Here is a 14,702-nt window from a genome sequence, read left to right as displayed (position 1 = left end):
GAAATTTTACACTTTTATCCTATTAATTAGCTCATTTAAAATTTAATGCCTGCTACAGGTCTCAAAAAAGTTGGCACGGGGGCAACAAATGGCTAAAAAAGCAAGCAGTTTTGAAAAGATTCAGCTGGGAGAACATCTAGTGATTAATTAAGTTAATTGATATCAGGTCTGTAACATGATTAGCTATAAAAGCTTTGTCTTAGAGAAGCAGAGTCTCTGAGAAGTAAAGATGGGCAGAGGCTCTCCAATCTGTGAAAGACTGCGTAAAAAAATTGTGGAAAACTTTAAAAACAATGTTCCTCAACGTCAAATTGCAAAGGCTTTGCAAATCTCATCATCTACAGTGCATAACATCATCAAAAGATTCAGAGAAACTGGAGAAATCTCTGTGCGTAAGGGACAAGGCCGGAGACCTTTATTGGATGCCCGTGGTCTTCGGGCTCTCAGACGACACTGCATCACTCATTGGCATGATTGTGTCAATGACATTACTAAATGGGTACAGGAATACTTTCAGAAACCACTGTCGGTAAACACAATCCGCCGTGCCATCAGCAGATGCCAACTAAAGCTCTATCATGCAAAAAGGAAGTCATATGTGAACATGGTCCAGAAGCGCCGTCGTGTCCTGTGGGCCAAGGCTCATTTAAAATGGACTATTTCAAAGTGGAATGGTGTTTTATGGTCAGACGAGTCCAAATTTGACATTCTTGTTGGAAATCACAGACGCCGTGTCCTCCGGGCTAAAGAGGAGGGAGACCTTCCAGCATGTTATCAGCGTTCAGTTCAAAAGCCAGCATCTCTGATGGTATGGGGGTGCATAAGTGCATACGGTATGGGCAGCTTGCATGTTTTGGAAGGCTCTGTGAATGCTGAAAGGTATATAAAGGTTTTAGAGCAACATATGCTTCCCTCCAAACAACGTCTATTTCAGGAAAGGCCTTGTTTATTTCAGCAGGACAATGCAAAACCACATACTGCAGCTATAACAACAGCATGGCTTCGTCGTAGAAGAGTCCAGGTGCTAACCTGGCCTGCCTGCAGCCCAGATCTTTCACCTATAGAGAACATTTGGCGCATCATTAAACGAAAAATACGTCAAAGACGACCACGAACACTTCAGCAGCTGGAAATCTATATAAGGCAAGAATGGGACCAAATTCCAACAGCAAAACTCCAGCAACTCATAGCCTCAATGCCCAGACGTCTTCAAACTGTTTTGAAAAGAAAAGGAGATGCTACATCATGGTAAACATTCCCCGTCCCAACTATTTTGAGACCTGTAGCAGAAATCAAAATTGAAATGAGCTCATTTTGTGCATAAAATTGTAAACTTTCTCAGTTTAAACATTTGCTATGTTATCTATGTTCTATTGTGAATAAAATATTGGCTCATGTGATTTGAAAGTCTTTTAGTTTTCATTTTATTAAAATTTAAAAAACGTCCCAACTTTTCCGGAATTCGGGTTGTAATTTTCTTTTTTGAGTAAACAACTCCTTTACAAAAAGCACTGATAAATAAATCTAACATTATATTGACTTTTTTTTTGTTCATTTGGTGCTTTTATCTGCCACAGATAATGTCTTTTGCTAATAATTTCTCAGATATAGTGCATATGATTATTTGTGATTGATTCAATAATTCAAACATCATATCATATAAATATTGATGTGATTCACTCTCCTTCAGGTCTAGGAGACGACCCCAACTCTTCACCTTTAGTGTCCACTCCTCAGACATCTGCTCCCCTTTCACGCTCAGCATCATGGGAAGGTCTGTCCACCCTGCCAACACAAGGCTCACCTCTGCATCATGTGACCCACGGCAGACCGCGCCCACCACGAAGGCACAGGACTCCTCACGCTCCCTTTGAGACAGTGAGAACCAGCACCATTTCCAGTACTGCCACACCAATACAATCTTTATATAGCATTTTAAAATAAAAAAAAACAAGGTCACAAAATGACTTCGGCTGTTTCAGGCTTTGCCTCAAGTTTTATATTAGTCACATATTCTTCATATATTTATGATCAGGATTGTCTTCAATTCAGGTTAATAGATTCACTTGGCAATGAGTCTTATACTGGGGCCTTGGTGTATTGTGGGAAAACACAATCCCATCAAACTGAATTCTCTTATTTTACCTGTAATTAAATCTGCTGCAGAAATAGTCATGTTTAAATTTGCAGAGGCATCCCTTATCATGTTGTCGTTGAATCGCTTGTATCCCCTGTAGTCTCCTTGTAGCTTCTATTATTCATTTGACTAGTGAACGAAGCAGTTCTGGATTCATAAAGAGAGAAAATACACACACTCACAAACTTTTAATCATGTTTTCTTTTTAAAAAAAAGCTGTATCTATTTCTCTTTATCCTCTTCCTAGAATCACTCAGTAATGTATCTCATGCAGCACTATTTTATGATTCTAACTATATAACTGCAAGTATACACTACCATATATTGGAAGTTTATAACAAAATATTCCAATGTATGCAGTGTATTCAAAAATACGCAAATGTATAAGTTGATTGAGACCAGTTAGGATTTTTATGAGAGTGGGCAGTCGCTGTGTTTCCCATGATTCTCGTTTCCCTGGTAACAGCAACTTCTCTGATTTGCTTCAGGATTGAAGGTAGTGTGATATTTCTTTGGGAATTCTGCAATCAAACATGATTTGTTGTAAATGAAGTCAAAATTGCACTGATTTATGGATCCTACATGAGGTATTCTTAAAAAATAAATAATCGACAGCTATTCAAAATGTTAACAAGAGAAGAAGGGGGGTGATTTTAATCACGTTCTCTTGTTAGCGTGATTGTTCTCAGAAATCTGTCTGAACACAAGGCACAGATGTTTTCTGCAGGGTCTCCAGAATTAAAGTATCAAACATTAAAGGCTGCCCCCTTTTCAATCACTTTCTGATCAGTCTGCCTGCAAGCTGTGTCTTTGTAATGTCTCTTGATCAAATTAATGCATGAACAAATCCCAGATGGTAAGATACTGTACCATGACAGCATCATCCACTAACAAAAATTTAGAGAGATGTTCTCCATTCCCAGTCCTCAGTAGCACACATCATCATAATCATCACTATTTCTCTTGTCGTCCTGTAGCACTGCTTGGAGAATGGTGGAGTATCTGTATTGGAAGATGGACTGCCTGACTTCTACACCAAGAGAGTTTTACCAGACAGGTGCTTCCGTACTGAACTTTTCTGTGTAGTAATTAACTCTAACAATGAGGGTGTCACATTTGCTCACTTTTTAAAGGTTGAAGGCATATGGGCATGCTAAAAATGTGGACGTTATCTTATCTCTGACACCCTGACTTTCTGTCCTGCAGTCAGCTGTCATCCCACCATCACGCTCAGGCTCTGAGGAGGAAGAAAAGACGCAGTGTGTTGTCAATTTTTTCTGGATTCAGAAAGAACCGAAACTCAACCATATCATATCAGGAATCCGAACCTACAGGAAGGGACGGGGCCTGTGGGGAGGAATGCCGCACTAAGTGAGTCATTCGTATTGTAATATAAAATAATTTATAGTACACTACTGTCCAAAATGTTATTACATTTTAAAATAACTGCTTTTTAGCATATTTTACTTTGACTGCAGTCTTCAGTATCACATGATCCTTCAGAAATTATTCTAATTTGCTGATTTAATGCTCAAGAAACATTTCTTGTTATTATCAATGTTGAAAACAGTTGTGTTGCTTAATATTCATGTAAAAACCATGATATTTTTTTTCAGAATTCTTTAATGAATAGAAAGTTCAAAAGAATAGCATTTATTTGAATTAGAAATTGTCATGCAATATTATAAATGTGTTTACTGTCACTTTAGATCAGTTTAATGTGTCTTTGCTAAATAAAAGTATTCATTAAAAAAATTAATTCTTATTGACACCAGACTTTTGAATTGTAGTGTGTACTGTATATAATAAATAATTATATAAATTGTATTACATCAATAAATCGGACAACATAAATCAAACTCTTAATTCTATTTTTCTTTTATCTGATGCTCCCTCAGTATCGCCACTGAGAATGTGTACTCCTTGATTCAACACCCAAAGGATCGTGGGAGGTTAGAACTAGGCACTGAGGGCACTAATGGGAGGCTGATAGGGCTGGGTGTTCAGAGGAGCCCTCTGCTCTCAGGACGGCCCTTTCAGGGTATACCCCTGCCAGGAATGCTGGGAATTAGCCCCCCTTGCTTCTCACAGAGACAGGTAAATTTCAACACATTACATCATTTAAAATCCAGTTCAATTCTTGAATTCCGGTTGAATTTGAATTGAAATTGCAAACAGGATCCAGAATTCTAATTTGTAGAATTAAAATTAAATTAATAATCTTTTCATGCCTGTGGTTGTTTTAATATTTTAATTATATATATATATATATATATATATATATATATATATATATATATATATATATATACTGTAAGAAAGAAAATAGTCTTATTTAAGGGGGAAGGGGTGTACCAGGAAAAAGGCATGAGCAGCAACATGATGTATTATTTCTGACTAGTCAGAACACTTTTGTGTATCTGTTGAATTTCTTTTAATTACAATTCAGTAAATTCCTCTGCTTGCCATTCAAATTCCAATTCGACATTCCATGTTCAATTTCCACATCAGTTCACGTTCTACATCATAAGTTGAAGCAAAGCCAAAGCAAACTGAATTTAGGCCAATGCTGGTACACAGATATTTATTTATTAATTCGCAGAATGGTGCAGGTAGTGTTGAGAACAAACATAGGAAGGAATTGTTTTCAATCGTGTGTAATATTATTTTACCATCACTTGTTTTTGATCGATTCGAAAATAAATTAAATGGGAATTTAATGAGCAAAATAACGTTTACCACAATCTCTGTCTCTCTGTTCCCTGCAGTCGCCTGATTACAGTGAGGTGTTCGGCTCAACGGAAGAGATTGGATACGGAGAGCATGAGATGGAACGGCATTTAGATATCGTTGCTAAAAGTCACACACCATCTATAGACAGACAGTCAGAATCAGGAAGACAGGAATCACAGTCAGACAGCCAGAAAAAGACAAACAGTATAACAGACCCTCAGCTGCTGGAAACCATAAAAAGACCCGAGCCGCCACCTCAGAGCACCAAGCCGAGCTTGGCTAAGACACGACAGCGCCACCTGGAGGAGAGCTTTGGTACTGCATATCCTGTCATTAGTTGTCATAGGCCATTCATTTTAGTGAATCATTCATATCTGATAACTAGTTCTAATAAGTATTTTACACTATATAACTTTTTTTAAATAAACAGTATGAACAGTCATAGTCATTATATGTTGTCTTTCGAAAAATCCGCTGAAGATTCTGGAGAACTGAGGGAGAAGGATGAGGAAAAAGAAGACAGGAGATGCGGAGAAGACCAAAAACCAGAAGGACAGACTCCACCCATCCCTGAAAAGGTGTTTTGGTCATAGTGTCTTTTTTTGTTTGTGACTTAAAATGTCAATGCTTGTGAGTGGGAGTGTGTCTTTATTCTTGTAGAAACATGTATCATTGAAACAGCTTCTGATTATATAATTATTTTCAGCCATGCTATTATTCACCTCACACGTCTCCCATTGGCTCCTCGCCACAAGACGTGGCCAATGAGAATCAGCCACCAGCTGCTCCGCCCTCCTCTGCTAAGCCTGTGTTTCATTCTGCTTCAGTAGATTCTGCATTGCTTCAAGGTAATTCAGAAAAGTGTTAATCTCAGATGTGTATATATATATATATATATATATATATATATATATATATACGTATATATACGTGTGTGTACAAAATAAGAAAAATCCTTTCACAGCATATATGACATTAACACTTTATACCACTTTTTAGAAAACAGAATGAAATAGTAATATATTATGTGACAAATACAGCACATCTGAGATTAACACTTCACAGCACACTTTAGAAAACGGAATGAAACATTAATATCACATTTTCTGAAGGTGAATGCCAAAAAGTTTTTTTAACATATTTTTTTTATATTGGAAGTGCACACTTATGTTGAATAATATTAAGTGATTGGATTGTATATTTTCAGTTTTTTGTGTCTTCCAAGTTTAATAATCCCTGATGTTGAGAATATATGATGTTTGTTTTGGCTCAGGTGATGAAGTCAAAAGCAGCCTTATAGGTCCCATGAAACCATATCGAAACAGGAAAGCAAACTCGTGTGACACAGGTACAAACTTGGATTTCCTTGGATTTCCCCGGTACTGTGCTGTTTTGTGTGTGTATGTGCTGCTTGGAAGCATCCAGCAGTTTTATTGATAGCCTGACTGGAAAGTGCTCCAGTAATTAGAAGAAATCTTTCCAGTATTACATGTGAATGTGTGCGAGCATGCACCTGTCCATGTTTGTGTGTCCACAGACAGATGGCTCAGAGTTGACCTTTGTCAAAGCCAGATTAGTAAACAGGTAATGCAAGCAGGCCATCATTCACTTTCTTTTCTCTCTCTATTCCTCTGTTTATCTCTGCAGGTCATCAGAGTTCGGAGCCAAGCAATGCTGAAGCGTCATGACACCCATTGGAGCCAAAGCTCTGTGAAAACAGAGGGTCTTTGTGATGCTGAGAGGAGAGAGAGGGAGAGATATGATCAGATGAATCTGCAGCTTGATGAATTCATAAAGACTCTTGTTTTTTTTTTTTGCATATTCTTGCTCACTCAAGTGAATAGTTTTGCATCCCCTCCTGCTTTTACTTAACCATCATTCTCAACCTTATGCACTTAACTACGATTCCTTTATTTCACTCTCTCTCTCCGTCTCTCTCCCTCTGAGTCTTCTGACAATCTTTGACATAAAGGAACTTTTTGCTACAGTATTTATCTTTAAAACCATAGAATGATATTTTGTCAAGTATAATATATATAAACAGAGCCAATATTTGCACTAATCATTGCTTGAATTCTCGTTCAGTTCAGTGGATGTACCTCCCTCTTATGTCCGGCGTTATCCACGTGAAGTTTTGTAGTGTGCGACTTACTTATTCTTATCATTTTCTGTCTACTCGATCAATATCATTAGCAGTATTAATGTTGTCTCAATCAGGCATTGTTTATGCAACTGGAGAAATGTTTAAGAGTTTGCTGGCCCTCAATGAGCTTTATTTTCTACTAAATGTGATTGACTGAATAAAAGCTGAATATTGCAGTTACTGTTGTTCTTTTTTACTTGGTGACTAGCCTTTCCTATACAGATAATAATACCATGACACTGTACTACTATATTATTGAATATTTACCAAATTACATGTTTACATAACACTACAAGATACTTCAAGAATATCATATTAACAAAAAACAAAAACATTGTATTAACAGGGTAATGTCAAAAACATTAAAAAACAATACATTTTTATTTTAATGTATTTTAAACCATCCACTGTTGCATGATCCTTCAGAAATAACATGGTATTAATATAGTAGATCACATGGTAATATCATGGTGTGTTTTGGAATATATTTTTGAAACAGGGAATCTGACTAAAATCATCTTTATGGATAGACTGTCATTGCAAAGGGAATTTAATCAAAAATGTTATTAACAGTATATGGATCAATTACTAGCAGGTCAACAATTATACTGTTTGTCATTTCAAAGCCGTATTTTCAGTCAAATGATGGTAAAACAGAAGTGGAAAATAGATGCCACTTCTCATACCGGGTTTCTTATTGCCTTTTAATGACACAGGAGGGCAGTAGAAGCCCAAAGCAAGCAAGCAAGCTTCTCCTTGCAATGGAAGAGTAATTCTCAAACAGAGATTAAGAATTTTTCGTCTGTGACTGCTGCTTAAATGTCTGCGAGAAACTGTCTCTAAAGAAGAATGGTCTATTTATTCCGCCATATCACATCATGAGGCTCTTTATTTCACTAAATTACCTCTTTGAAGTTAGAAATCACTATCTATTTCAGTTATGAGAAGGTATTAATATTTTCTTCTCTCGGGAATACTTGATTCTTGTTGGTCAGTTGTTGCATTCCATGGTCAAATATATTTATATAATGAGATCTAAACTGTATATTTGAACATTGTCCTAGGCAAATTTTCATCTACTTTATTTTTTTTCTTTTTTACCCTGTGTCCTCACATTATCAAATCATTTCAACTGAGATGATTAATTCATGTGCATTTATTATACTATTTGGTAAATAGCTGTATATCGAACTGGATAATGTACCACTTGTCAGTCATTCTTTGAAATGTCTGAGTTCATATTTAAATATCAGACTTCTGAATGCAGACTGAAAATTCAAGGAAATCCAAGCACAGTTTGAGGTATTGTTGAGGTCACTGAAACTCTACAGGCAACACGTGAGATTTCAAGGATCTTTTCCTTTCGAAAACATCTAAGTAGCAGGATCTAAGTAGCAGAACTCTGAATTTGCTGTCAAGGAGAGATGAAGATCTCATTTATGCTTTATTTCTAACAGGCAGGCACTGGAGCTTGATAATCTTTTTTATATGAAAAGTCTCAGATTGCCCATTGTGTGTTGTTATATGGATTGGTTCTAAGTACTGAGAACATACTACATTTATAATAAAAGACCAGATCAGTTGTTTAAAGAGTGATGCTCTATTAACTGGGTGTTGCATGAAAATGGCAGTGTAATACAATCAATCTGCAATCTGTCTAATGTTTAAAATGTAAGAGCGACAATAATAATTAATTACATAAATATGTCTTACATGCATTAGCAGCGTACACACGTTCACACAATCATACCAAGTCACAGGGGATTGTAAGAATATACATAAATCATTTAATTAATGGCCTCTCTAACACACGAACGCACCTACACGTACTCACACCAGCAGTGGGGGAGGCTGTAAATGAAGTGATGTTAAAGGCAGCTGCATAAACGATGTAATTCAATTAGGGAACAAACTACTGTGTGTGGACCAAATATACAAATGTATTATCTGTTAATCACATTCATTAAAGCATAACACAACACACTGTGGTGGTAAGCAAGAACATGATGCACCATCATTTTTATATTCAATATGACTATTTTTACTACTAAAACCCTGTTTTATATATAAAAAAGAAGAATGAAAGAAAACCCAGCTAGTTTGATTATAACTGCACATGTAAACATACTTAGTATCAGATTTCATTAAGATTACCATAGAGAAATACATAATGTTATGTTAACTGTAGTAAACATGTTAAATAAAGCTGTCACTCCAGAGTATTTAGCATGCCAAAAAACCATGTTACTGCTGTGAAAATGCACAATATACACACAAAAATCAACTAGTTGAAAATGATTTTTCATAACTTTGACACACTCTGACACACACTCAAGTGGTTCAAACTGAACAGTGAAAATAGTGAGTAACTCAAGCAGATGGCTGCAATCACAAGTAACCAGGACACACCGGAAGATCAGCTTTAACAAGTTGATTCAAGTTTATGAGACAAGAAAGAGGTCAACAATTCATGTAATCTAGTGCCTAAAACTTTCCCAACATGTCATGAAACTTTACCGACTTATCTCATATTTTCCCAGTTTCACTTCATAATTATTAGTCTGTCAGAGTGTGTAGGAGAGAGTGTTCATATTCTTCAGTTTTTGTGTTTGTGTGTGTGGTGTTTTGGTGTTAGGAGGAGGCCAAGGAGCATCATGAAGTATTTATAGATGTAAATTAGCTCCCTGTTTCACTCTCTTAGCCCTTTCGACGCTGCCTCATAATTGGTTTCTTTCCACTGAAAGTCTCCTTAACAGCCCATGAATCCTGTTATATCTTAATGAGGTAGATTAGAATTTCAGGTGTGTGTGTGTGTGTGCATGAGGATGAATAAAGTGAGTCAGATGTGGGTACAGGTGTGTCCCCCTTCTTCTGTTCTCTCATGTGTTCATGTGTGGAGGGTTGGACCGTGTGTGTCAAGGGGGTGGCTGCATTAGGGATGCTGTGCCTCAGAGCAGATGAGCAGAAGTGAGCCCACAGACTGCCAGACTGATGCCTGATCAAGTAACTTTTTCTTTCTATCCAGTGTTCAGTGCTGTGTGTCCTCTCTCTTCTCCTGTGCCTCTGTGCCTTTGTCAGCCCTTTTCCAATCTGCTTTCATACTTTTCATCTCATCTATCTATCTATCTATCTATCTATCTATCTATCTATCTATCTATCTATCTATCTATCTATCTATCTATCTATCTATCTATGTTCCATGTTCTGTGGGATGGAATTTTGTTGTAAAGTGTAATTTAAGGTAATTTGTATTATTACAAAATTTTCCTCATTTATTTTTACTGAGATGTGTGATAAGCTAGTAACATTTGCTAATTTGCATTTCTGTTCGTTTCTTTTTCATTTGTGTTTATGTGTGTGGGTCATGTATTATGATGGATTGCATAAAAGCTATTGTCATTTCTATTTATCTCCACCTTTCTATTCTTTTCTTTTCTATCCCAGAGATTGGCTGATTTCTACACAATCCGTCATGCCTGCCATTGTAAACCTGCTCTTCAACACGGTCTCCACCAACACCACCATCTCTTTTTCTCTGGTGCTGCCTCTAGTCAGCGTCCTCTCCCTGCTGGTAGGGGTTGGAGGTCACCTGCTCATGTGGTTGGTGTTGATGCGTAACCCACGGCGTCGTTCAAAGCCCAGCTCGGTCCTCCTTTTAAACCTGAGCTTTGCTGATCTGTGTGCTCTACTCACCCTGCCCTGTGTGCTTCTGAGCGCTAGCTCTCAGAACTGGCAGCTGGGAGGAGGCGTTTGTGTGTTGTTGAGCTTCATGACCTCCCTCACCGCTGGAGTGGACATCTTCAGCCTGGCTGCCCTCTCGGTGCTGCGTTATCGAATAGTGGCTCCATCGACGCGGCCCCCCGCCACCCCTGCTCAGGTGTGAGTATCTAAAGGAGGTATAGAAAGACGTTTGTAAAAAGGGGAAAAAGTTATATTTGTCAAAGAAATGGATAAATCTTTTATATATTTTATGTTTCTCGTTAGATAAAAACTATAGGAAGTATCATGCTACGGAGACGGGAAAAAAAAATGTTTCTTTGAAATACCTGGGGAATACCTAGCCTGGCACATTAATATGGTATTGATCTAAGCACCTTGAACACCTACAGATCAGATTCTGCGATTCTCATATTCTCATGTAGACGCCTATTTCTTTAAAATATTGCATCACTGGATAATTTGATGTGATTCAGTAACCACTCTCTGGGTAGCATTTCCCAAAAGCATCATAGACATAACTAGATCATAAAGACCATTGGTGCTAATGGTTTCTATGATCTAACATGATGCTTATGAGTTGATACTTTTAGTGAATTAAAAACAGCATCAAAAAAAGTCACAAATAAATAACTCGCACTAGCTAGTCCAAACAGATACCAGAAATTATATTTGAATCAGTGTGATGGATTCTTCACTGAATGAACTCACTGAATCAGCCACTGCTGTGTTTCTAATGCTGTAGCTATAAATGTAATAATAAAAAATAAATGTTACTCTCATTTACAAAAACGTGTATTACAATGACTTTGAACATGTATCATGATGATTTTACCATGGTAATATTACAAATAGCACTGGAATACCATTTAAATCGTATGGCACACCTTTTTAATTCTGCTTAAATTAAAACGTAATTTTTTTATTTAAGTGCTGTGGCTCAACCGTGGTAGAGTGATTGGGTCCCACTTTATATTAGGTGGCCTTAACTACTATGTACTTACATAAAAAAATAAGTACAATGTACTTATTGTGTTCATATTGTATTGTAAAACACTTGCTGCTATTGAGATGGGATACGGGTAAGGTTAGGGAGAGGGTTGGAGGTATGGGTAAGTTTAAGGGTGGGTTAAGGTGTAAGGTATGGGTCAACAGTGTAATTATAAATGTAATTACAGAAATTAAATACAGATGTAATTACATGTAGTTTTTTTAAATATAAGTACAATGTAAAAACATGTATGTACACAATAAGTACATTGTACTAAATTATTAATTAATTATTAAATTATTAATTAAAATGTAAGTACATAGTAGTTAAGGCCACTTAATATAAAGTGGGTCCAGTGATTGTATTATCAGATGGTATGGTACTGTGACATTGAACTGAAATTCATGTGTATGTGCATATCCAAAAACTGCATAGTTATCATTAATACCATAGTTTACACATTCAAAATACCACAGTAGTAAATTTTTCGAATTAATTCACATTACATTTATGCATTAAGCAGATGCTTTTGTCCAAAAAAATTTACAGTGCATTCAGGCTATACATTTCTTTTTTTTTTTACCAGTATCTGTGCTCCCTAGGAATTGAACCCACAACCTTTTGCACTGCTAATGCAATGCTCTACCACTGAGCCACAGGAACATACCGTTATATCAAAGTACTATGGTAATGCCATCAGGGATATAAAGAGGCATAAAATATATTTAATTTTCTGTATCTGTTTATCTGTTTGGCCCATAGAGCTGGCACAGTTGCTGTTATCTGGCTGGTTTCCATCGCTATGGCCCTACCTAAAGTCACATACATCCAGTTTGACAGTGGCTGCACGTGGTCGGTTGGCCGTGGTTACTGGCTGGGCTTCCTTGTTCCAGCATTTCTGGTGTATTATGTGGCTCCTCTGCTCTGCATTGCCCTGCATTGTGGGCTCATCATCACACACCTGTACCGCTGCCGAGGCACTTTGGCCGCAGACCACCGCAATAAAAAAGCCACAGCCCTTCTTATCGGCTCCACGCTGGTGTTTGCCATCAGCTGGCTGCCTTATTACGTGCTGGAGTTTGTCAATGTTTTATCGCCATCCCTTAATTCCGTCAGCTCATCCACAAGCCCCACCTCCAGCTCCTCGGCCCCACTGCCGGCGTCAAGTACGGAGGTGTCCCTGCTGTGGGAGGTGACCTCGCTGTCTGCAATTCTTCTGATTTGTCTGGCACCTTGCTGGAACCCGCCACTCTACTTTCTGCTATCTAAGCCAGCCCTGAAGCAACTGAGAGGGCTGCTATCCATCATGCACCAACACTGGAGAGCTGCTACCCTCGTACAGCACATACAGTAGTGCCAAAACACGCTCCCACTCAACCCCACTCACAGCCTGGGTCTCAACACGTTCCTCAGCACATACTAGCAGCGACGCATGCACAATGAGAACGCACACTCAGATCGACATGTTAAGGTAAAGCACATACCTGCTTCACAGAAAAGCACACCCACAAGCAGGCACAAAGTACACATATGCCACACACACACCATGACAGGTATTTTCTGCCAGAACATTCAGCAAATCTGGTTGAGATTGTGAGTTGCTTAGTAACACTACAGAGAGGAACAGAAACATAAGACCATGGACCTCTGCATTTATGGCTCAGCATCACATTTTGCAATGTTCCAGCATGCCAGCTGCTCTTTGCCTCGCTTAAAATCTCTCACTCACACTAAAAATGTATCATGGCAGATTTTTATCACCAACTCGGTCACACTCGCACACATTAGCTTGTTCTCGACGACATATGTGTTAATTTTTAATTCGCTTGTTTCTGATCGCTTGTGCGGTGAGTAATAGATTAGATTTGTGTGGGCTGGTACTGTATTTCAAATAGATCATCTATAAAGGCTTAATGTAGTGCATTTGAGTCTCGCTTGCTGATCATTGGTGTTATGAATCATCGATATGTGCTATAAAGAGTTTTCTGACAGTTATTGTCAGCCTTATGTAAAATGCAATGCACTGTGATTTCAGAAATGGGAAAAGTATATAAATATTTCCCATTAATGAAAGAGGCATGGCTGAGAGAACTCAGCAGCTCTCAGAACTGTCACCTGAGGATGAGTCACCCTACTTCACAATATTTTTTTCATTCTGTGCTAATATCGCCAGTATAATAAAATGTGGATCTGAATTGATCTGCCACCTTTTCTCCTTGATTTTCCATTCCCCATACTCCTCCCTCCTTATCAGTTCATCTTGTTTGCCTGATCTGACCTGAGAAAAGGCATGAAAGAAAAAAATAATAGGCTACAGTATACAAAGTTAAAAAAAGAAATACAAGTTTTTCATTTACAGAACAGTACAGGCAGAGATGAAGACAGATGCTAATACTGTGGTAGTTTGATAAACTGAAACCATAAGCATAGTACATATTCCCAAACCATAGTATTAGCAAAGTATATGTTCCAAAACCATGTACTGTAGTTCTAGCTAGTACTGTTACCATTAACTGAAACTCAAACTATTATTTATTGTAATAAAAATATATTAAAGAGATAAATCACCCAAAAATGAAAATTACCCCATGATTTACTCACACTCAAGCCATCCTTAGTGTATATAACCTTCTTCTTTTAGACAAATGCAATATATATATATATATATATATATATATATATATATATATATATATATATATATATATATATATATATATATATATATATATATATATATATATATATATATATATATATATATATATATATATATATATATATATATATATATGAAATGTCCTGGCTCTTCCAAGCTTTATAATGGCAGTGAATGGTGGTCGAGATTTTGAAGCCCCAAAACAGCACATCCATCGATCCTAAAAAGTGCTCCACATGGCTCCGGTGGGTCAATAAAGGCCTTAAGTGAATGGATGCACTTTTCTAAGAAATATATCCACATTTAAAATGTTATAAACCGT

General features: G+C 37.3%; 3 protein-coding genes across 4 annotated transcripts in view; 2 read left to right on the top strand and 1 right to left on the bottom strand.

The window, feature by feature from the left end:
• The window catches only part of LOC132154692 (capping protein, Arp2/3 and myosin-I linker protein 3-like), a 49,936-nt gene extending 42,743 nt beyond the window's left edge, over positions 1-7,193 (top strand). Inside the window, exons 31-38 of the mRNA XM_059563340.1 lie at positions 1,691-1,878; positions 3,115-3,194; positions 3,344-3,508; positions 4,036-4,234; positions 4,906-5,448; positions 5,577-5,718; positions 6,144-6,218; positions 6,518-7,193. Coding sequence (XP_059419323.1) covers positions 1,691-1,878; positions 3,115-3,194; positions 3,344-3,508; positions 4,036-4,234; positions 4,906-5,292 — 1,019 coding nt within the window. The 3' untranslated portion in view covers positions 5,293-5,448; positions 5,577-5,718; positions 6,144-6,218; positions 6,518-7,193. The remainder of the gene's footprint in view (positions 1-1,690; positions 1,879-3,114; positions 3,195-3,343; positions 3,509-4,035; positions 4,235-4,905; positions 5,449-5,576; positions 5,719-6,143; positions 6,219-6,517) is intronic.
• Positions 1-14,702, bottom strand: part of LOC132154697 (protein arginine N-methyltransferase 5-like) — a 463,524-nt gene that overhangs the window by 282,228 nt on the left and 166,594 nt on the right. The gene's annotated exons all lie outside the window — the stretch shown is intronic.
• On the top strand, positions 9,506-13,875 carry LOC132154155 (somatostatin receptor type 3-like). 2 transcript variants are annotated; one of them, XM_059562764.1, is made up of 3 exons: positions 9,506-10,016; positions 10,458-10,892; positions 12,484-13,875. In XM_059562764.1, the coding sequence occupies exons 2-3, from the start codon at positions 10,486-10,488 to the stop codon at positions 13,073-13,075; spliced, it is 999 nt and encodes a 332-aa protein (XP_059418747.1). In that variant the 5' UTR covers positions 9,506-10,016; positions 10,458-10,485; the 3' UTR covers positions 13,076-13,875. The 2 variants fall into 2 exon arrangements, with proteins under 2 accessions (XP_059418747.1, XP_059418746.1); XM_059562763.1 differs by lacking the exon at positions 9,506-10,016 and having other exon boundaries at positions 10,352-10,892.

Source organism: Carassius carassius, chromosome 12 (genome assembly GCF_963082965.1).
Source record: "Carassius carassius chromosome 12, fCarCar2.1, whole genome shotgun sequence".
Lineage (NCBI taxonomy): Eukaryota > Metazoa > Chordata > Actinopteri > Cypriniformes > Cyprinidae > Carassius > Carassius carassius.
The sequence above is the reverse complement of the archived record's forward strand: the minus strand, read 5'-3'. Positions and strand labels throughout refer to the sequence as shown.